This window comes from Saccostrea cucullata, unplaced genomic scaffold (assembly GCF_032062105.1).
Source record: "Saccostrea cucullata isolate Sc308-1 unplaced genomic scaffold, CSIRO_AGI_Scuc_v1 ctg5484, whole genome shotgun sequence".
Classification (NCBI taxonomy): domain Eukaryota; kingdom Metazoa; phylum Mollusca; class Bivalvia; order Ostreida; family Ostreidae; genus Saccostrea; species Saccostrea cuccullata.
In genome coordinates this window covers 1-24,699 of record NW_026929618.1, presented here as the reverse complement: position 1 = coordinate 24,699, position 24,699 = coordinate 1, and the positions used below count along the sequence as shown (strand labels likewise).

The following is a 24,699-nucleotide window of genomic DNA, read 5'->3' as shown; positions in this document are numbered from 1 at the left end:
CCATAATCTCACTTTGTTTATAATTCGATACTTTGAAAAGTATTAATCATTTTAATTAGAATTTCTCAGGACTGATTTGAAATGAATATAGGTTTTATCATGTATAACAATTTTATCGAAGTTGTGAATCACTTTTGGATCTACCCTCGTATATCTTTGTAAAAATTGCATTCCCTATTGTGGTCCCGCCCAACCCCGGGGGTTAGGATTGGTACAATTTAGAATCTACACTACTCCAAGATGCTTCCATGTTATATTCAGCTTTTCTGGCCCAGCAGTTCTATTTTTGTATTTTCTTGATTATTTCCCTTTGGAAGGGGACTTGGCCCTTTATTTAACAATTTGCATTTCCTTTTACCCAAGATTGGTTAAAATTGGCCCAGTAGTTCTTGAGAAGGAGTTAAAAATATGAAAAGGTTAAACACGGGCGGACGGACGACGGACAACGGGTGATCAGAAAAGCTCACTTCAGTTTTCAGCTTAGGTGAGCTAAAAAAAAGAGACACCCATAGTATGTGACGTTATTTTTAAAAAAAAATCGTAGAGGGACGTTTTTTTAATAAACCCGGATATTCAAATTAAGCCCCTAGTATGCAAGTTACATGTATTTTAATACTAAAGCAAGCCAACATATGCTTTTAAAATTTTAATGTCTATAAAAGATCCTATGATAGGTTTATTTCCGGTGTTTATTTCGATTGGTGAGATATATTTTTTTAATGTAAAATCCCTCTCTTATACTTCCTGGTTTCCTAATATTACACAGATTAAGATTATAATAATGTGTGTGTTCCACTACCATCATCAATTTAACTGAAATGCGCTAGACTTGATATGTTTTCTGTAGAAATATATTACTTTGTATTTGCAATCGGTTGTTCACAAGGTTATGGTAAGTTCTTTCCTTTGTTAACCATTTTTGATAAAAAAAAATTCAATTTTTTGTATACATTGCTGTCAAATATTTCCATGTGATTCTCTTTTCATGAATCAGCCTGTAACAGTCATGGAACACACACCTGTGTAATATGTCATATTTGGATATTTTACTTAAAAAGATCTTTATGGTATTTTAGCAACCAAGTTCTATGATAAACGTGATGACTCTTACTTTTCTATCATCAACTTGCCTTACTAATGCCGCAATATACTTTCATTATCTGTATACGGAGTTTAGAGTTCTCAGTAGATTCGATACAGAATAGCATGCACTACGTACGAACAATTTCTGAAACGATGTAATTTATTGAGAAAATTTTTAAATAGTTGATGAGACAAGAATATCAGCATTCTCGTTTAAATTCATCATTTCATAAGTTCTATGGGCGATACAATGACCTTGTCAGCAAATAACAATTTTTCATTGAGTCAAATGCTGACTGATATTTTTCACACTAGTTGTTACTCCATTATTTATAAACTGTACACTGAATTGACAACGGATATTCCGTTATTTCCTGATCATGACAAGGAGCACACGGCGGGTGTGACTGGTCGGCAGGGGATGCTCACTCCTCCATGGCACCTGGTTTCAACTCTGATGTTTTAGAGGTTCATGATTTCTCTACTCCTATGTTATATTGTTTGATGGATTTTTGGTTTTGAGTAATGTTCGTTATCTCCATATATTTGTGGTTTGCATGTAATTTACATGTTATATTGATTCATTGATTGTATATTGTTTAACGTCCCTCTCGAGAATTTTTCACTCATATGGAGACGTCACTGTATGCCGGTGAAGGGCTTTAAATTTTGACCTTTACTCGGCACTCAGGGCCACTGAGCAGTGAGGGATCTTTATCGTGCCAACGCTTGCTGCTGACACGGGGCCTTGGTATTTGATTAAGGTCTCATCCGAAGGACCCGCAACTTTCACTTCAAAGTGCCGAGCGCATGGCGAAGGAACAGTTGCTACCCATTTTATCGACTGGGTCAGTCGCGGCCGAGATGCGAACTCACGACCTCTCGATCACGTTACTTCTTATAAAGAGGGAATTAAGACTTCTTTTTATGGCGAATAATAACATGTAGTATTGCATACAATAAATGTAAATATCCTGTTTTTATTTTCGTTTATTTTTCTTCAATTTGGGGAAAATGCACCACAATATATGTAAAGCTTTAAATTACGAGTTATATTTATAATAATATATTGATATGACTGGTTATCTTTTCTTCTGTCTCTCTTTGATAAAGTATAGAAACATCAGTAGTATAGAAATATCAGCTTTCTAGATTTTGTTTCCCTGAAATCATAGATTAAAAAAGACATTTGTCGGTATTCAAAAATTAGTAAAAACCTCATATAAAGCCCTGGATAATTTTTACATAGGGTCTTCAACTATTCATGAAATTGAAATATTAACAGTTAACTGTAAATCTCCCTTTTTCTTTCTTATGATGAAAAGTACAAAAAAAGTTGTAATGTATATTAACTAAATGTGTTCCTTGTTTTATTTACGGAAGTTGTAACTGCATAACATACAGAGGATGTCTATACTTTTTTTGCCCGTTTGAATCACAATAAAGTGATGATACAAAGTCATTGGGACCTTCTTCAGTAACTTTTATATAAACTTATAAAGTATAATTTGACATGTTTTAAAATTGAAGTCATCGAGTAATAAAAAATGACTTTGAATAAGTTATGAAGTCATGGGGCAATTATACCAAAAAAGATATAGTGTATTAAGAAAGAAAATTTCTCTGCAAGGCCGAAATATTTTATGAAAAAATAAAACTAGGAAAATGCAAAGACTCTTTTTTGTAAAAGGAAAACAAAGACCGCCTTTCAATCAAGCCTAGCAAGAGCACAATTCTTTCAGGACACCATTGCAACATCCATAAGATAAAATGTTGTAATTTTTTTTCAAATGAGACATTATTCAATTTTCAAACAAATACATGTATTACCATCTCCTTTGTTTTTGACTTTAGTTGTTGTGTGTAACCACCAACGTTGAAAGCCAAAATTATACAGAGGAGATAGTGTTTGTTTTACCATGAACTCTCATTCTAAAAAAAGATACAAGGGAAATTGGGGAAGCAGTGAACGTGTCTTTGTTGTTAAATGTTTAATTATTAATTAGTTTATATCGACACATTTAATTTTAACATAGTTCAGTCCTTTGTGAACACATTTTTAAGACTGTTGATTGTTCATTTTAACTTACAATTAATATAAATTATCTAAAATTTTAGAGAATGTGGCTTTGAATAAACAGACATGGCAAACAAACCAGTACAATCAAGGTGACAATCGATTCCACTCCAGTAATGGAGTAGATGGACTTAAGACAAATCTCACAGCTTGGGGAGGACAGTGTGTTATATCAGCTGATGGACACAGCACTGCCACCTGGTGGGTAAACTTGACGTCAGTCTACAGCATTCATGATATAAAGATTTATTACAGGACGGGAAATAAAACATGGGGTAAGTTTATTGACGAACGATGTAAGGAAGTTTGCAAATAATTATTAAAAAGTGATTTATTCAAGGTAAATGTACTTTTTGTAAAGTAAATGGATTTTTTAGTTTGGAATTAATCTTTCGATTACGCAAATAACAATCACGAAGATTAAAAACAATGCAACTTACTATAATCTTTTGCAGATTTTTTTTTCATAAGGACATTTTAAATATCTATTTAGTCGAATCTTATATTGCAGTGTATACTTCTTTAATTTCCCAAGAATGTTAAGGAAGCATATAAATCATTTCTAGGGAAATGTAGACTATTAAAAGAAAATTTTCAAATTTATAAATTTACAAGAACCATTGATAAACGTAAACTATTATTAACTCTTGCATAAAGATAAAAGCGTGTCTGACGCAGAGACGTGTGCCACCACCACGGCATCATGTGACTTCTATTAATAGCGAAATGTTCCTTCATAAAGAAGCTAACAGAACAACAATACCTCGGAGTTTGATAATTTCTTTGAGTCAGCAATATAGTCGAAAAACATCAATTTTGCCTAAAAAGTGCTGCTAGAATCAAACTGTCCTGTCAGTAAAACAATTATTCCACACATTCCCACGAAACCTTACCCATGTTTTGAACTTATACATATAAACCGAGATTTTTCGTAAAACCATGCTTAACTCGGGATTTTAGCAGCACTTTTCAGAAGTTTAACTTTCCTTCTCTGCAAATTTTGTTTTGAAATATCCAGCTTATTGTTGTTGTGTTGCATTATTTTTGTCAGGAATGACAGAGAAAAGGGTGATCGGGATACGTATATAGCTGACTTCTTCGAAAGAGAATATAAACGATGAAAATAATTTAGCATAACTATTTAATTAACTGAACTCCATTTGAATATCACATAATATTCACCATATTTGCTTTTAAACTCCATTTTACCTATCTTGTTCATGTCGTCTTAGCCAAATTCTCTTCACACGACATGATACTTGATGTACACACATGACGTCATTGGTGGTAGATTTTAATCAAAATGACACATACAGCATACAGCAAAGCAAAATTAAAATACTTTATTGTTGTTAATGTTTACATGTTTCTACTCATTTCCTAGAGTTAAATAACATTTCTAAATACCAATATTACGCAAACTTGTGTTCTAAAATTGACGTCATCTCGCCTACTATGATATCATAATATATCACTGATTTTGTCAAGGAAGAATATTCTGTATGCTTCCTTATTACCACTGCGTTTTCTTTTTTGTTTTAATGCTAATTTTCTTTTTTTCTTAAAGTTTCTTAAAGTTTATTATATCAATCGTAAGAACAAAAAATATTGATGAATTACTCATATAGATTTTTATCGAATTTCAGATTCTTCTAATGGTTTCACGGCAAGATTTCTTGGTTTTTATGTCTATGTTTCAAACACAACTGACCGATTAAAGGGACATTTATGTTTCCATGATACAGATTATGACAATTCTACAATATCTGCCGTGGCCAATATACCATGCCCAGTACATGGACAATACGTCATCTACTATAATGAGAGACTCTCAAATGTAACATATCCAGCTGGATATTCCGAAATGGCGCACAATGAGCTCTGTGAAGTAGAAGTGAATGGTGCGTTGTTTACCAAGTAAATTTGTGAAAACCCTTAAATTTCTTTTCATAGAAATACAATACTATGTGTAATTTTTCAGTATATTACTGATTGTCAACTCTGAAAGCTTATTCTACATTAAAAATAAATAAGGTTTATCATCAAGTCTAAATGTTACATTATACATATATGTTTCAATTACATTATCTTCAACATTCAATTCTTCTAAAAAATATAAACATATTCGTTTGTGTTTTTTATTACATTCTTATCGGACCTTTGCCGTAATTTATTACAGTAAAATCCATTTAGTACGAACACGGATTTTGGGAATTCACGGATATAGCAAAATTATCTTGGATCCTAAATTATGTAAATTTAATGAGTTCCGTATACGGATATATCGAAATACGGATATAGCAAAGTAATTAGATAGGTCCCAGTGACTTCGCTAAAACCGAGTTTTACTGTATCTGCATTTGTTAAGGTTGTCTTGCTGGCTCCTACGGACCAAACTGTTCCCTTCCCTGTCCTGACAATTGTGGTGATGGTTACTGTGACGTAGAGACTGGAGTGTGTTTCTGGTGTAAACCCGGGTACCACGGACCTCAGTGCGAATCTGGTAAGGAATTTGAAACAAATCACTTTTTCCTAGAATTTATTTTACAAGAAAGAGTCAATTCATTTATCTAAAATTAATAAATTTATCTAATTATAATAATTATTTTTTAAAATTAGATTTAAATCTTTAGGTTGTGTATCTCTATTGTGTATTCTATTTAACTTGTCTTTAAGATTTATATATTTCCTTTTTATGTAGTTTGTCTGAAAAATGTTAATAACAAATTAAAAAAAAATAACATTTTCACGCATTGTTTTGTCTGAAATAATATGCTTCCTCTGTATTTCACTCGTGAAATTCGTTATATCGAGGAGTTTCTGTGAAGTATATTTTTGAAAATTACAGACTCATATTAAGTAACTCAAGATCAGTTTGTAACTAATTTGGCAAAAATACAGTTAATTTGAGGTCTCTTAAGTAACGTTCACACATCTTTAACGAAAAAATCCATTGATTGGTTTCAATAGAGTGTGATCCGATCAATTACGGACAAGATTGTAGACACAGTTGTGGGGCCTGTCTAGGACATAAGCGATGTCATCACATCAATGGATCCTGTGTTAAAGGTTGTGACGCGGGATTTAAGGGAGAGTTTTGTAAAACAGGTGTGCCGTGATAATTAACCTTCATTATTTTATTGTGAATGAGTAGGTTTCGTTTAAGATGAAGATCTCAATGAATGAGAAAAGTTGATAGAAATATTTTCACCCAAAAAAGCTATGAATGTACCAGCTTTAATCATCTTCTGATATATAAACGGAAAAATTTAAATGCAAATTTTCAATGAGGCTAACTGATAACTTTGAAAAGGTTGATGGAACAGCCTTCTTTCAAAAGTATGTTCTTTCTGGTTTCTGTCAGGAAGTACATTGTAGTTAAATGTATGAATGATCAATTTTAGAATGTGATCCATACACTTATGGGTTCGATTGTATGCAAAATTGCAGTGATAGCTGTGAAAATAATACATGCAATTCGTTCACGGGTCAATGCCTTGGACATGGGGTAAGCTCATAATGAAGTTTTTATATGATAAATTTATCAACTATTGTCCTAATACTTTTATGCATATTATTCTCTTGAAACTATGTTGGAAAGGATAAATAATACACGTGTATTTGTTAGTCACTTTTTAAACGGAAGTGACGAAATTTGCATCGAGATCGATGTCAAGTACTGTTTTGATTTAAAGATAGATATGTTCTTTTGGCGAGGGAATGCAACGTTTTGCGATGCCCTAGTTGAAAGGTAGTACAAATTTATCATCTTGTATCTAATAAAAAAGGATGTCAATATTACCGCTACATTGCGAAAATTTTCAACACATTACCGCTACAGGTTGTTTTTTTTTTTTTTTTTTTTTGGACGATCATTATTGCTGCATATTATCAAAAGGATCAATGCCGAAAAAAAAACCTATTACCGCTACAAACCTGATCTAGCAATAGCAAGGAAAAAGAATTCAGTATATTTCATTCAGCATGCCTTGATTGAGTTAAATTTGGATCTGAAATCTAATCTAAATGAGTACATGAATGTACGAATTTGCGTTCTCAAGACTATACGATTTATCTATGGACAGTCCTTGATTGAAAAAAAAACAAAACTTTTAAAATGTTTTATGAAATAAAGTGGTATTTCAATAAAAAAAGGGGTAAAAATCATTTAAGTCCTAATTCCGCCTCCCTTGCTAAGCAGAGGAAACAGGACTTATGTATGTATATGTTGTACTGTACACGCTTAAGACGCTCACTAACGAGAGAGGCAATGTGGCGGTAAATTAAATTAGATTAAATTAAATTTAGCTGTCATGTATACTTGTAGCGGTAATGTGCATGTAGCAGTAATGGAAATTTTAAAAATAAAGCGATAATGATACGTACCCAAATTAAATGTTCTTACATTTAAGTACTTCAACGATTCAAGTGATGTAAACAGTCAAGTAGCAGTCATCGGAGTGATCGTTGCGGTTTTAATTGCACTACTTGTAACCCTTATCGTGTTGCTTGTACTTAGAAGGTAACCTCTACAACATGTAATTTGGAATCCATTTTTAGGACCTGAAAATATTTTTGAAATCGATTTTAAAAGAGTCAAATTTATTAGAACGAATGTATTTTAACATTATTTCCTTCATTTTGCTATTGTGATTTAAAACAAAAACAGAATTATTAAAAAAAAAAGAAACTAAAATACCACACATATTCTTATAATGAATAATATTCGTTTAAATAAAGTCTTAAATTTGTTCCATAGTTCAAACGAATTGAGTTAATTAAAGCAAAATCTTTTTACCTATTAGAACAAATCTGATAATTCGTTAAATTGAATTTTTATATTATTTCTACATCCATAATTATTGAATTTGATTTAACTAAATTTATTGCATTTAAACAAGTTTTGACTTTGTTTAAAGAAATTAAATTTGTTAAAAAACATTTGTGAATTCATTATGAGGAATTCGATTTATATCTTATAACAGATTAAATCAAAATAGTTTGCAATGAATAAGATTCGTCGTGAATATTTAATTTACAATTACTGCTGAATTCAGGAATATTTTTCCTATTTCTTAAAATGGCTTTCGTACATGTTACATATAAGATGCATTAATGTTTTAGCGACTATGTCAGAAACTACAGTGCTGCTATCCCACAAGTTGACATGGGATGGGATCTGATAGGATTCAGGATTGAGGATTCACGATAGAAACATATAGAAGTTAATCAAATCCTATCCTATCCTATCCTGTATCCTACAGCCAATCAGATTCGAGCAAAGGTCCATTCATATTTCAGAATAAATTACAAAAACGAAATACGATATAAAATGTTAACAATTATTGAAAGGAAATATTTATAAAAAAATCAATAGAGAATAAAACATTCTTTTCTCTAAAAACAGATTTACATTATAAACTTCGAGTAACACGGCGTACGATCTAACCGTAAACGATCACCGGAAGAATTTGGGAATGTAAACAACTATGAGTCCAGGCATCGAAAGACCGTATTTCTTCAGCTTGTTTGGATGATTTAACCGATTCTTACTTGTGTAAAAGTGTAATAACATGTTTTTCTGTTAAATATGCTCTGTTTGTTTGGATAATTCCACAGGAAGTTGAGGAACCGTCAACAGCGGACTTGAATAGAAGATGTGCGAGATCATGTAAGTATACTGTAGTTACACACTATACAATGTACATGTTTGCATTTTTATACATACTTATCCCTTTAAACAATGTTCTAATGTCTTAAACTATAAACATTTTATTGGGTGCGGAAATAAGAAGTAGTGTAGACAGAAGGGGGATAAATATTTACAAATACTTAGTCATATGATTCAATCAGCTATCAATGAGCTCTAAGTCTAAAACAATCATACGTATTATGCCTTAATCAGGTTGTTACTCTTATCATTTCCCTAATAAGGTCAGAAAATAGTTTCTTTCATTTCAGTGTAATTCATAATAAATGAAAGTGTAATCATCATGACCATTTCTAATACTACTGCTTAAATGTTTAATAAGCTAACTCAGCAGTGCACTTACATATTGTACATGTATGTATAAATTGATGTTTTGTGAGGTATGAAACATAAGTTAATCTTTTAATATTCATCATTACAGAGAATGGATTTGCTTGGACTCATGCGTCATCACAGTATAAGGCCAAATAAAATTGAAATCTTGGTTCTCAGGCCCGCGCGCATCTGTTTTGAGGCAGCCGCATTGCCGATTTTATTCTATTTTTGATAAAATAAAAAGTTGATATTGCGGAGAACAATCCGGGAAAAAAAATTTCCGACCTCATTTGTTTCGTAGTTTAGTATTCAAATATCACTTCCGGTAGCCATTTACAATGAGATTTGGCTACTTCGTTTGAAAATACATTCACACGGTGTAGTACCTAAACGGTTGCTATCAGAAAAAAATGCGCGTTCTGGGTTGCTATCTGAAAGTTGAGCGGTTGCTAGTGGAAAAAAATGGATGAAATTGTAAGTATTTTTCTTCGCTGTCTTAACAAAATGGTCAATAATTCAATTATTAAAGTTTAGCCGCTTGGTATTTCACCTTTACGGAACGTTACATACATTTTGATACTAACATGTATATTTAGAATTTTAATGAATTAAAGGATTGCTGATATATAAGACGAAAACTGTCGAAAGCGTTGGGCACATTTACATGCACGTAAGAAATATATTAAAATTGCGTCAGAAGTTTTAGATATTTGATAAAAGTGAATCGACAGTTCGTTGTGTATTTGTAAATATTATTGGTTATTTTAAATCATTGTCCAGTTCGATAGGTTTCTGAAAAGCCAGAGCGTTTTTATTAGGAGAATCTTATGTTACGGCTACTATTAGACAACGGCACCGGTAACTATTGGAAAAGGTTTAGGTTTTCAAATTTCATGAAATCACATCCTCAATTTACATATGCTGTGCAATTATAGTTAAGAAAACTATGTATATATTCTTTCTAAATAATTGACCTGTCATGTATGTTACTTTCGATCATATAATGACAAATTAATCGTATATTTATATTATGATGTAAATAGTGGAGTTTGTTTGTACACATGTACATGCACCCTGTACACATAGGCTTTGGAACAGGGGGAAGCTAAGCATAACCACCTTTTTTTGCAAAGATACATGTAGACATAATATATAAGATGCATGTAGACATAATATATGCACTGAAAACTTATATGCTAATCTTTTTTTTTTATTGGTGTAGCCCCCCCCCCCCCCCCCCCGCCGAACTTTCAATTTGCTGCCGACGCCTATGGCACATGCACACTCAAACACCCTCACACACAACTGTTTTGTGTTATCCATTAAACCATGTGACCATTCAATTTATTATATTATATTCCAGCTATGTTATTGTGCTAGATTGATTAGCTTCACGATTTGGAATTTTAACAAAATCATTATTATCGATTCACGAACCACGAGAGATAATTTGTCTCAAATATTTACGCAACCCACCTCTACAAATCCAAACATAAACCTACAAATTAGCAATCTCTTTATTTGATTAAAAAAAATATGAATTGAAAAATGAATAAAGCTCACATAAAGTTATAAAGTTTTGCTGTCCAACGTCGATAATTACTCAAGTACATGTAAAGTGCACAATGTACATAAGAGTAAATTACATTTATTACGATTTATGTACGTAGAACGTTCATATACTGTACATGCACAACGGGTAAAGCACGTTGAAGGTAAAAGGGGGGGGAGTAGGTCTTTTTGTTAAGAGAATTTTCTGTGATTTAAAAAAAATCTTTGCTGTAGTACTGTCAAAGACTCCCAGAGTCACATTAAGTCGATTTACAAGAAATATAAAAACCACGCTTTCCTTTGTGGCGGGGGGGGGGGGGTTTGTCTTTTCTTACCTATATAATTTAAAGAACTCTTAAAAGCCTAATGGGGCGAGGGGGCAAAGGGGGTCGATGTTTTGAATATTGCATGTTGGTCGTACAACGAACCAATGCATCGTACTTCGAAAAAGAAATACGGAATTAGAAGTATTTGACAAAGCTTATACTTTGACTTTTCTAGATATTATACATGTTTAAACACCCAATTTTATGTTAACGCCCCCAAAATCTACCTGATTCAAGATCAATAATATACCGCCTGTCAATCATTAAAAAAAACAATAGCTTCTGATTTGATTGACAGCTCAGCTACCTGTGCCTCCTGATAATCTGATTGCATGTTTTGAAAACAATTACCTGGTCACGCGTCAAACGCATTCATGTACCTGCATAGTATACACGCGGATTAGAAAACTCCAATATGTTTGAATTTTATTTCAAAAAATTATTGAAAGTAGATTATTTAAACATTGACATAATAGAATATTTCTTTTCTATCTTCATTGCTATTTGTCACTTGTAAGTTTTATATTGTCCACGTTTATCTGTAGAAAAAAAGACCGCGTCCACAGAAACCGGCTCTCATTGCCGTAATTAGAAGTCCGACGAATTAAATTATTTTTTAAGAAATGGGATATAAGAAAAATATTCAGCACAAATAAACGGCATAGCATAGTTTTTTTTAAAGATGTTTTATTTTGTACTGTGGCTACAATCCGCACGATGTTGCACAGAAATTGATGTCAGAATTAATACTCGAATTTCCTCTAGCGTCTGTATATATGCGTAATGAAAATGTGATAATTAATAGTAATCGATTCTGAAAAGAAGTGTTTCTAACCGTAACATTTTGTTAACAAACGAAGAATAAAAAATATGGAATATTTTGGACAACATTGTCGGCCATAAAAAAAAAATCCGATCGCGGTGAATGCATGTTCACATGCTCGACAAATCATAAGGTGGATCAATAATTTTTTTTATTTTAATTGTCAGACTTTTTTAATTAAGTGATATTTTTTATTGAAGATTAAAAAACGATAAATATTATTGATTTGTAGATTTTACTCGTGAATTTTTCTTTAATGTAAGGAAAACATTTTCTAAAATGATATACATGAATCTTATAATTTTTTGAAATTCAAAACATTACCATGATTACGATGAAAGCGTTTAATTTACAAATAAATTCCATATTAAAATAATTATTTTACGTAGTTTCACTCAAAACCAGACACAAAACACGTAATGTTGACCCTGATTACCAAACACAGACTTCCTGTGTAATGCTACATATACACAGATTTTTGACATCTTGGGTATTGGGGGTCTCCAGGTAAATAACACCACTGTTACTTTGACCACTCCCCCTCCTCAGGTAACCGTACGGTAAAAAAATTGGGTCTTTAAGTGTACATGTAGGCTACAAAAATTCCCAAAGATTCTAACTTAAGAAAGTGAAAGAAATAATTGTAAAAAAAAAAAATAATAAAATATATTATATGCTATTATACAAATATGGACTCAATGTAGGTCAATATGCATTTATAATGACCCAGGATGACAGATATTGACCGAAGATACATGTAGTATATCGACCGAGGGCGCTAGCCCGAGGTCGATATACTTCATGTATCTGAGGTCAATATCTGTCATCCTGGGTCATTATAAATGCATATTGACCGTGCATTGAGTCCATATTTATTATATTATATAAGTATTAATTTCCCAATTTATTAGTGCAATGTATATCATCCTATTATTTACAGAGATAGAATTAACCATAAATAAGTTGAATGTAAATGTTCCAGAATTCATTGAATATTACTCAGAGGAAATTGTTTCGGCAATAAATTTCCCATATCATAATAATGACACAAGATATCGATCTCCGAATAACACAGAGTACCCCCTCCCCCAGATTGAGAATCGCTCTCGTTTACACTTGCAGACGAAATGCACTGACAAAATATAAATACCTATGTCTTCTAAGAATAAATACAATCTTACATGGTTTGCTTGTCTATATTTTCTTTAGTCTCCGTAATCGCGTTTACAAACAACGTCAAAACTCTGCTGGCTGACTGGAAAGGTCGAACTCAACCATGAAATGGTATGTGCTAATTATTCCCGAAAAATATTCACAAATATCCTAGTAATTGTTTTGTATTATCAGTCTCAGAGTTCTTCACCTATATGTCTTAAATTTTCCTCACCTACAACTTGCGAACTTCCATGTTTGTCTAAAGCGAAAGTGAAAACGAGGCAGCTCGTGCGAGTCATTATTCGCTTTCAGCGGTCGTTATTGAAAAATAAGAACTTCGTATTGACCAATCAGATTTCCGGATTTCACAAAGTTATATAATATTTCAAATTGATTTACGGGTCCTTTCGTAAAGCTTTCTTTTTGATTTGTGTAGCAATGCTTTTCGAAGATCAGCTCTACTTTGCAAAAATACGATACATTTGAGTTACAGATGCGTCCCCCCTCCCCCTCCACATTTTGTTCCACGCATAAACTTTACTTCTAAGACCTGTTTACCTTCTTCCAAGCATAACTTTTGTTATATTGAAAATTTTCATTGAAGCCCCCCTTTTTATTGCAGTATAGTCAAAGAAGGGTAGGCGGTAGCGCGTGAGAAAAAGTGGTTCTGAAAGAAGTTTGAAAATTTTCCTTTTTTTCCATGTCAGCTTTTTAAAAATATATATTTGAATTTTTCTGCCCCCCCCCCCTTTTCAAAATCGAAGTTACACTCCTGAGTGAAGTTGGTAAAAGTCAACTGCATATATAGGCATCTTATTTTACATGCAATTTGGGGTATTTAAAATGTATATTTTTGACATTTGCTGCCATAAGTTTGTTTCATATCTCTGTTAATAACATGAATAAGGAAAATTTCAAATAGCAGCCGATGCGATGTTTTCAGTTATTGACCGGTGCAATATATGCTAAGACCCTGATAGCAGCCGTAATTTTAAAAATCATGTTTCATCCAAAAATCTCTTTTAAAATACACTTTTTAAAATTTTTAAAATTATTTCTAAGTATTATTATAGATTGACGCATCTTCAAATACCAAAATACCCACAATCTGAATAATAGATGATTTAAAAAAGCATGAAAAATGGGTATTTATTGACTTAAGATTTGGTACAGGCTTCGGAAATTTTACTAATTCTAATTTATTAGACGGCTATTCTGCAAATTACACATGACAACATCTGTAGAAATACCTTACTTGTTCCGTGCACCCAGACTTTTCAGAGACTATCTTGATTTGGGGCCATGATTTTACAGTTTTACAACTTGTTCTAAGAGTTTTCAACATATTTATTTCTGCTAGCAACCGTACAATTTTCGAATAGCAACATTGAACGCGGTTTTGTTCCGATAGCAGCCGTTTAGGTACTACACCGTGATTCAAGGACATTACCTTCGATATTTACACGTTGTTAAGCAATGGATAAAGCAGTAATTTTGACCAGAAATGGAAAGTATATCTGTGATTTAAAAAATTATCTTTATGTTTAAGAAAATTCGGAAATTAAAATTAAAAAAATACCTCCCTCATCTACTTTATTGCCAATAAAATGAAAAATAAAATGCCGCCCTCCCGCATCTGTTTTGGAGAAAATTGGCCTGAGAACCAAGGAATTCAATTTAGATAGCCTAAAGGATTTCAATCTAAAAAGTATGTGTGATTTTCTTTTTATCATGTATTTTTACATGGTCATTAAAGACGTTTGCGGGAGTTTTTTGTGCGCATCTTTCTGCGCAATCGAAGCTCTTCAATCGAAGGAGTCTGGTAAAATGGGAAGGAATGTTGGTAAAATCAGGTGGCAAATGCTGGCCGGGCCAAAGGACAATTATAATTTATGAAAGGCATATCATTTTCTTTGTTTTTATAAAAAAAGAATAAGATAATAAAATTTTAATTTATCTGAAAATTTCAGTTCAATTATATAGGTATTTTGTAAGAAATTTGAAAAAAAATAAAATGTGCCCGGTTGTAAAAAGGTGCCTCATTTTACCAGGACACACAAAGATGGCGCCGTAGAGATCTGACATCGTCTGTCAAGCGGTCGAAACATGTTGAAAATGACTGATCGCGATCGAGTTGGGGGGAGATTTGTGAAAAAGGGTACAATGAATAGAAGATTAAACATGATGAAGATACGTGAGGCTACTGTGTAAGTATACATTGATATAATAATTACACATTTTTTGTCCTTTCATATCGATTACTTTATCAGCGTTTTTATCAGCAACAGTGATGCATTTGATCTTTTGTCTTACAAAATGAGGCTATTGAGTAGCTATTGACATTTGACAGTATGTGAATTAGATTACTAATCACAGTAATTCGCAGACCTGGTTCAAAATTTGCATCTGGGTCGAACTTGCAGACTAAATATAAAGCTTATGTTTTTGATATTCAGCAGTAAACAAAACACAACTTGGGTATTTATACAAATATTGATTTATAAATTTATAAATTTTATTACTAAGACTAGGTTGTTGTTTACTTTCAGGACTCAAAATGTTGCACAAACAGAAGGGCACACATGTGAATCGAATGATGAATCATGGAGAAAAGGGAGGCGAATCGTTGAGTTGGATCATATGGCGAAACAAATGAACTGTTGGGATTGTGGGCACACACTGACTTTAAATAACATCGTAAATGAAAGGCGTCAAGGGTTTGCTTCAAACCTGACTATTACCTGTGAGTGCGGTGTTCTGAATGAAGTAACAACTGGCAAGTCACACAGAGTTAATAAACGCGGACCTGCTGTGTTTGACATAAACACAAAGGCAGCTTTAGGTATTGATAGTTTATATACCATTATAGTCAATATTTAAATATAAAAATAACAATAAAAATTTTATGTGATAAAATTGAATACGTTGATTGACAGACATTTAGCAACAATTGATCATTATAGTAGAGGGTGGGGCACTGTCATGATTAGCAACTGAAAATATGGGCAAACTTTATCTTGCTAAGAAGAATTTACTTGTTTATTTATTATTCTGTTTTACCTTTTTCTTGTATGTACCTTATTGCAGCTGAAGTAAGTAAAACCGTAAGCTTGTAGTAGTTCTACCACTATTTATAGTAGTGCTAACCATACATCTATCTGTTGTAAAATTACCGGTATACTGGGTAATAGCTACTTAGACAAGAATTTCACGCTTTATACCCTCCTTTTGTGGTGCTTGGTACTAACAATTTTGTAACCCTTTGCACTCCTTCTGTGCTACATGTAAAACCTATATTTCATTGATATATTTCTAACAGCTTGCCTACTAGATTAGAATAATGACTCTTTTATCACTTTAAATGTAGCTTTGATAGAAACAATTATTTAAAAGCTATATTGAATTTAATTGTTTGATTTGAAAATATGTAATTGCTTTCCTATCATAAGAAAACTTTAATATTCCTTTATATCATTATCAGCCATAATTTCTACCAGTAATTTGTTGTTTTTGATTTTTTAACATTCTTCATATGTGTTGTTATTAGACTGACATACGATTAGATATATATAAAGTGACCTTAAATTATTATACAGGTATGCTTCATAGTGGATCCGGGCACACACAGGTCACCAACTTTATGTCTTCCATAGAGATAGAGGGTATGCACCATAGAACTATGAAAGCCCGTGAGTGTGAAGTGGAGCCACATATCCAATCTGTTGCCCAGCAGTCATGCAGTGAGGCCTTATTGGAGGAAATACAGGGCAATGTATCAGCAAGAAGGTACATGCTATATGGTTTTTATATACCCAAAAGATCATGTTATGCCAAAGTGTCCATCATCTCCATCCTCTATAACACACTGAAATGACAGGTTTCCATACTGTTTCAAGTTCTGTAGGTCAAAGATCAACTTCACACTGATAGGTCCAAATTGGGGCTGGTTTATATATAACCCTTAGGCCAGATTTGATTACATGCTAAAGTGAGCTAGGATAAGCACAATTTATAAAAAAAAAGGAAGTGCTGTTATGAATAATTGATGACTCACTCTTATACTTTTGCTATAAAATATATACCGGTATACATTATTTCTTACGAGTCTTAAAATGAGTTTTCTTGTTTCCAGTGTAAATGAATCCAATGACGGTCAGCAGGCTCGCAGCTCTGGGGAGTTTAAGTACGACATGGGATGGCAGAAGCGTGGGTCAGGAAGGGCCTATAACAGTAAATCTGGAGTGGGAACATTAATCGGCAACAAGTCCGGGAAAATATGTGGCTTTGGTGTTCGATCAAAGGATTGTCGCAAATGTTCCTTTCATACAAATATGGGGAAAACTCCTCCAGAACATAAGTGCTGTAAAAATTGGGAGGGCTCGTCAAAAGCAATGGAGAGTAACGTTGCAGTTGAATTAGTGAACAAAATTGAAAAAGAAAATGTTGAAGTATCAGTGTTAGTTATGGATGACGACTGCACAACAATGGCACAAATCAATGCAGAAATTCCACATCCGGTGATCAAATGGAGTGACATTAGTCACACTAAAAAGCATCTTGGTAACAGTTTATACCAACTACAAAAGAAACACAAGAATTTCAACAACAATTGTGTCAAGTATTTTCAAAAATGCTTCTCTTACGCTATTGTACAAAATAAAAATGATACAGAAGCATTAAAGAAAAACCTAAAGCAAATAGTGCCACATGCTTTTGGAGAGCATGACCAGTGTGACTCAAAATGGTGTACTTATAAAACTAATCCTGAAGAGTTCCGCCACAAGTCCCTTCCATCTGGAAAAGATCTACAGGGTGATGAATTAAAAAATGACCTGAACATTATATTTGAAACATTTATCAATAATGCTCACAAGATTTCCCCTGCTGCATCTACTAGAGATGTTGAATCATTCAATAATTCAATTGCTGCAAAAGCCCCCAAAAGACTGCACTATTCTTCATCATCTAGTTTGCAAAATAGAGTTAGTTGTGCAGTAGCAGAGAAAAACATGGGCTCAACATACGTCAACAAAGTTAACGAACTGGTGGGTGTTTCGCCTGGACGAGTTTTTCAAAAACTTGCAGAAAAAAAAGACAAAACGCGCAAACGCAGACTCGCGTATGAAAATACAAGAGAATTCAAAAAAAGAAAACTTGAAAGAAAATTAAAAAACAGTACCATGAATTCCGCTTCTCAAATTCGGGAAGGAGTAACTTATCAGTCATCTGTTGATTTGACACAATCTGACGGCGAGTTTGTCAAAGAAATACCTGCTCCAAGCATTGTACCAACTGTCACTCCATGTATATTACCAAAGAAATATACCTTTGTGTATTGTGACATCGAAACAACATCTCTTAATAAAACGTGTGATATCATTCAGATTGCGGCTGTTTCAGAAAATGGCAAGTTTTCGAAATACATCTTACCTAGTCAACGAATTTCAACAGCAGCTTCTCAAGTCACTGGACTGACTGTTCATGGAAATGTTTTGCATTTGAATGGTACTCCTGTAACATCCGTTTCATTGCAACTTGCATTGGCATCATTTCTGGCATGGTTAGATGATCAAAAGCCTTGTATTTTTGTAGGACATAATTTCTTGAGGTTTGATTTACCTAGGGTCTTACGAAATTTTGAAATTTGTCATTTTCTTCATGCTTTAGAACCAGTTGTATTAGGTGTAGTAGACACACTACTTCTGTTTAGAGAAGTTTATCCTGGTCTGGAAAAATATTCACAAGAGTTTCTTGTTACATATTTTTTAAATGAAAACTATGCAGCTCACAATGCTGAGGATGATGTTCTTGTTCTTCAAAAACTTGTTCAACATGTAAAACCGTGCACTGAAGTTCTTGTACGCCACAGTTCAAGTATGCATACCTTGGTTGAGAAGTACCTTTTTGACAAAATTGTAGATAAAAACTTAAACACCTTGTTAGTTTTATGCAATGATAAGATACTTTCAAAGCAAATGTGTAAAAAGATTGCTGAAAGTGGATTAAACTTAGGTCATCTAAAACTTGCTCACACCAGAGGTGGTTTAAAAACACTCTTGTCTGAAAAATTCGATGGGAAACCTCGAGTAACATCAAAAAAATGTTTACTTGAAAAAGTAAATAAGTATTTTGAAGACAAACAGTAAGGCAAAACAAATTTTAGCTGAATGTAACAATAGACATTAGACGTTTAATTGGCTGTATTTGTACATGTATAGTTTTTTTGCATCTTAGTTTTACAAGCTCTGTATAGCTGTAAACATTTGAATGTATATATGGCCATACCAATTAGAAAAGTAAATAATATTTCTGTAGTTTTTTAATTTCAGCATTTAAGGGACATTATCCCTCTGCTAAGAAGGATAACTTCTTTTTTAAATTTTTCACAAATTCATCATAGATCTAATGTAAATTTGTAAATAAGAAAAACAAAACCCTGTATGTAACCTGCATTATACCACGTTGTATAAGGTTTTGTATTTGGTTTTAAAGTCATTGTTGTGTTCATGAAAATCAATATTAGAAATTTAAAATTTCCATAGTGAAATTTAGAGGAGAGGGTCAGGACCCCTTAAAGAGGAATTTCAGATGTAATATGTTGCATTGGGGTTTTTTTGTAATTGAAATCAAAATCTAAGAAAAAATGTATGTTTTTCTTATGTTGATGCATATTTTACAACCTCTGACATTGAAAAACGTCTAACATCGTGCTAGCAAATGTTGTTTTATTTACTAAATGAATATGATGACCCCCATTTTTCTTTATATCATTATTATCAGTATACTTAAATGTACAATATGTATGAATTTAAAAAAAAATAAATTCGTCAAACTTTTTTTATTGACTTTTTAATGCGTAAATTGTATAAATTATGCGAAAACAATGTACATTTGGTTAGATAAATGATAATTTGAAAAATGATATTCTGTTTGTGTTTTTTCTTATATTCAATCAATATCTGAATTCAACATCTTGTTTGTAGTGTATACTGACTTGTATGATAAAATGAAAAAGTTAGAACTCTGATAAATATATAAAAAGTAGTATATTTTTAAGATAGTGTGTAATTGAAAAATGGTCAGAATTTCACTCAATAATTGATTAACGGTCAGTTTTAAAAATTCTTCACAACAAAAAAACTAATCTGATAACCATACCTTTTCTTTTTATATTTGCATAAAGCATACTCTAAGGAAGGAAATATGTAAAAAAGAAAAAAAATAAATTCGGAAAAAAAATTATAGAAATCGTCTTTAAAATACACCATTATCTGAGTTGAGGTGACATCTCTGAACAAGTGACTTTCTTCTTTCAAAAATCTTGAGAGTAAAACTGAAAGAAATGTTGAATTTTTCTGCATGGTCATCATGTTGTTGTTACATAGATATTTTCTTCTTTTTGATATTCAAGTTTCAAGATCAAAAAAAGAAAACCAAGAAAAGACATTAAATAGAGATAAATACAAGCAGAAAGTAGAGAAAAGTCACTAAAACAAAAGTATTCATACTTGTTAGCAAGTTGACAAGGTAAAATGAATTATAATGTACAAGTAAATTATGTTAAAAAAGATTTTTTTTTATTTTATATGACTGAGGTTGAAGTATAAGATTTTATTTTTCATGATTCCTAAATGTATTACATTTAGGAGAGAAAAAGGTGAAATTAAAGCCAATTGTACAATCAAAAACATTTAAAATTTTAAATGTGTATGACAAAATTTACAATCTACATGCCTATAATGTTTTTTTCAGGAAATCCTGCACATTTGCAGCTGTAAGAATGCAGACCATGCCATATGCTCTTAGAGTAAAAGATGAAAGATGTTCAAACCAGTGTCAAAGAGTTCCAAGTCTGAAATTATGGTGCTTTTATAAAAGAGAACTTACAGTGTTTGTTTTCTGTGCATTGTTGACATTTATGGAACTGTTCAGTTTATGACCATCTCTCTGACAATAACTCTGACATTTGAATTTCAATTTGAGTGACGGATAAGGAAGCCAAATCATATGCATGTAAAACATTATAGAACTGTAATAAAAACATTGATAAACTTAAATTTAAACACAGTTCATGTCCATGTATCTGTGATCTTTGCATTAAAATTTATGTATGCTGTACATGGATACATTTAATGAATCTGTCTAATAGTAATGGAATATTCAGTTGTTAAACATTGTTGAGGAATCAACTTGAATAAAAATATTGTGAACTTCATAAAGTATTTTTTCTCATTTAAACACTGAAATTTTAAGATCAAATGTCAAGGTCAAATACAAGGTTTACTCAAGAATGTGTTATAAATGCTGTAAATACTGTGAATTCTTATGCATGTTTAATAAGATCTAAGGAACATGTGTGGAGCATTTTAATATTTCTCAATCAGACACTGATTAACATTCAAGATCAAATGCCAAGGTCAAATACAAACATGGCTTACTCAAGAATGAGTTAAAAATACTGTAAATACTGTGAATTTTTAATTTCTTATGCATGTTTTATAAGATCTAAGGAACATGTGTGACCTCACTACAGTATTTATTACTGTCAATCTGTCAGAAAATAACAATTTAGAAAATATATTCTATTAAACATAAATTAATAAGTTTTCACACATAAAACAAAATTGGAAATTGAAATAAATTTGTACCGCACTGAGCTGACCATGAACTGAGAAGAAACTGAAGTTAAATGAAAAAAATGAACATTTTGATTATCTTGAATTATTTTGCATGTTTGAAAAATATCACATACAACAGATGATGAACTGAAATAAATTATGAATTTGAATTAAAAAATCATAAGAATTTCACATTTAAAATGTTTAATATGTTATAGTCAAGATATTCTAGATCTACATTTTGACTTGTCTGTTTGGTTTATGGTCTAGTCATATCTTCTTTTTTTAAAATTGCATACAGAAAAATCTGTTATACAGGCACAGTTAGACTATACATGTACATATGCATGTTATTTTCATGTTGCTCAGTCTAGGAAAAATTAAATAAAATTTTACATGAAACATATACTTAAACATTATTACCGTTTAGGCCTATGATTTTTAAAAATAATTAATTATAACACGCCGGAAGCAAGTCGCGATCCCGTGTCTCCTGATCATTGTTAGTAGGAAAATTAAAACAAAATCTAATTATATGTTTTCTTTAATTCTTCCGGAAGCCCAATTTCTTTACATATGTTCGCAAGTTCGTTTACATTATTTTTTAACATCAATCAATTTTAATCGTAAATTTAATTTGTGCGGTGAGTCGGGATTTATGGAATGCCGATCTTGATTATTTTTCTCCATTAAAATATATAACATTTAAAATCTGATTTTATCCCTGGTTATTCCTTTTTTCGTTTTGTCTAATGAATTCCTAAATATTAAAAAAACTGAGAGCTGCAGGATAGGATAGGATTAGACTGATATCACAGGATAGGATAACTGGGTTGTGGATGCAGGATTCACGATAGGATAGGATAGAATTGTCAACTTATAGGATAGCAGCACTGTATGTTTGTTTGTTTGTTTGTTTTTTAATTTTGCATGAACCAATATTAGATTTAAGCCATCTAATTCATTAATTTCTTCAATTTTAACATCATTTTTCTTTTCTTATTCTTAACATACAAATCAGACGTCATGTACTAAAAGGTATGGACGGCAAACAGCAGCTAAAAGGGACACGCCACTGTGAGATACATATTTATTATTTTTCCTCTATCTAGTGCTTATTTTTCATTATGTACTTAAGAAAAAAATATGTAATTAAAATAATTGTGCTTTAAGATAAAAATGGAGATGGTGATAACAAAGACAATGATCCATCGTCCTCCACTCCCGAAAAAAATAAAATTTCGAAGAAAACAAAAGATCAAAATTCTCTGTTAAATAAAAATGATGTAAACGCTGTTGAGATTGATGAAGATGAGCTAATACACGCAGAAAACCCATATGGTGAAATGTACACGAATTACAGCATCTCATCGGACATTCCACTGAGTCAGTTAGAGCGCATCATTTCTGAGAAAAGCAAAGATGACAATGACGGATTCCAGAAAGAATATGCAGTAAGTTCTTCGATTTATACAGTACGCATTCAGATCGAGTGTTTGCATAGAAAACTTCTATAAGCTTCAAAAATTAAAATTTTAATTTGTGATTCTCTAAACTGATAAAAAAAAGTCTTGTACACAACAAAAATTACTTTTGTTAGAAATATTTTAAAATGATACACTGCATCTATATTAGTTAGGGGAAAAGTGTTTATACTTTTCATATCATGATCCTTTCAAGCTGCAAGTTTAAACTATATAATAATAGGTAAATCATATTCTCATGAAGTCAAGGTACATAAACAAAATTAATTTTGAGTTTTACTTTGATAGTGTACAATCAACATAGTTAAACTAAATGTAAAATGAATAAACAAAGGCAATTTCTTATGGTTGTATTGATATATTTAGAACTTAAAACTTTTTTGAGAGAATGTTTTATTGCGTGTAAAAAAAAGAAATTCTTGTATTTCAGACGTTACCTTACGGCGAAATTCAGAAATGTGACGTTGGAAAAAGGAGCGAAAATATTCCTAAAATAGATATAAGACCACATTTCCTTGTAAGGCTTGTTTGATTTTGTTTTACATTAATATTAATTTACGCATTAACTACTTAGATGTAATCCATGTGTTACAAAAGAAAAATAGCTCATGTCATTTTTTTAGATGACCATTCAAGAGTAATTTTAAAGACTGATACTGGATCTGACTATATAAACGCTAATTATATAGAGGTAAGAACAGTTTTATTGCAGAAACATGGCTGAAATAATTGATGACTCGCCGTAAAACAACTAAAACCAATCAATATCATTACTATTTTTTACGCTTTCCAATTCTTTAAAAAAGTGCATTTAAATTTTCATTGTGTAATCTTCATTTTTGACAAAACATGAAAAAATTCTTAGATTACTAATCTTACTAATTGTTTATGGTATTTGAATTAAGAGCTTATATTTTTTATGTTAATTCGAACACAATATGTACTCTAACTTTTTTTTTTCATTTTAGGGCGCTGAAAGAGATCAAGAGTACATTGCTTCACAAGGTTTTTACGCCCACATTCACTTAGTCTTTTAAAATAGTCCAAATCACTTAAAATCACGTTATTTTAATAAACTTATATGTTGAAAATGTTCTTTTGCTAACAATCCAAAATGAAAAGTTGTTTACAAAGATTTTTAAAGTACAAATGAACATTGATTTCCTTTTATCTTTCTTTCTTTTTTTCTCTCATAAAAAGAATACTTAGATTACAAGAGCTTACTAGGAATGTGTTGTCACAAATTTCAAATTTAAGGTATAGCTGTGTGAACATGTCACAGATTTGTAAGTTTTAATGCAATTATATGACTTCCTCGAAGATTTTTGTCTAATAATATTCTAATTCATCTTATCAAATTCTCTAATAACCTTTAATTACTTTTTAAACTAAACAAATATGTGATGAGGTCAAATTACAGAAATATACACTGAACAATTAATTTACCAATTAATACTTATTTTTATTCCGAAAACAAATATGAATAAAAGGATGATAAAGAGGTAAACAGATATTTTTGATTCATATAAAATAAACTTTATATTTTTAGGACCAAAA

General features: G+C 31.7%; 2 protein-coding genes across 2 annotated transcripts; both read left to right on the top strand.

The window, feature by feature from the left end:
- The first annotated feature begins 766 nt into the window (after positions 1-766).
- LOC134281454 (cell death abnormality protein 1-like) lies at positions 767-24,570 on the top strand. Its single transcript, XM_062763918.1, has 12 exons — positions 767-892; positions 3,202-3,435; positions 4,807-5,061; positions 5,529-5,663; positions 6,131-6,268; positions 6,565-6,668; positions 7,573-7,682; positions 22,680-22,735; positions 22,832-23,112; positions 23,573-23,659; positions 23,766-23,833; positions 24,111-24,570. Exons 1-11 carry the CDS (start codon positions 835-837, stop codon positions 23,781-23,783), a joined length of 1,476 nt encoding a protein of 491 aa, XP_062619902.1. The 5' UTR covers positions 767-834; the 3' UTR covers positions 23,784-23,833; positions 24,111-24,570.
- On the top strand, positions 14,794-20,979 carry LOC134281455 (uncharacterized). Its single transcript, XM_062763920.1, has 5 exons — positions 14,794-15,247; positions 15,590-15,882; positions 16,637-16,826; positions 17,173-18,978; positions 20,793-20,979. Exons 1-5 carry the CDS (start codon positions 15,147-15,149, stop codon positions 20,977-20,979), a joined length of 2,577 nt encoding a protein of 858 aa, XP_062619904.1. The 5' UTR covers positions 14,794-15,146.
- Positions 24,571-24,699: the final 129 nt, after the last annotated feature.

Bases quoted from the DNA above. Each gene is read 5' to 3' on its own strand.
- LOC134281454 (XM_062763918.1), top strand. From the start codon at position 835: ATGTTTTCTGTAGAAATATATTACTTTGTATTTGCAATCGGTTGTTCA. The intron at 6,269-6,564 runs GTGTGCCGTGAT...GATCAATTTTAG, and splicing joins GGGAGAGTTTTGTAAAACAG to AATGTGATCCATACACTTAT. The intron at 7,683-22,679 runs GTAACCTCTACA...CATACAAATCAG, and splicing joins GTGTTGCTTGTACTTAGAAG to ACGTCATGTACTAAAAGGTA.
- LOC134281455 (XM_062763920.1), top strand. From the start codon at position 15,147: ATGTTGAAAATGACTGATCGCGATCGAGTTGGGGGGAGATTTGTGAAA. The intron at 15,248-15,589 runs GTAAGTATACAT...GTTTACTTTCAG, and splicing joins AAGATACGTGAGGCTACTGT to GACTCAAAATGTTGCACAAA. The intron at 18,979-20,792 runs GTTAGTTTTATG...TGTTTTTTTCAG, and splicing joins GATAAAAACTTAAACACCTT to GAAATCCTGCACATTTGCAG.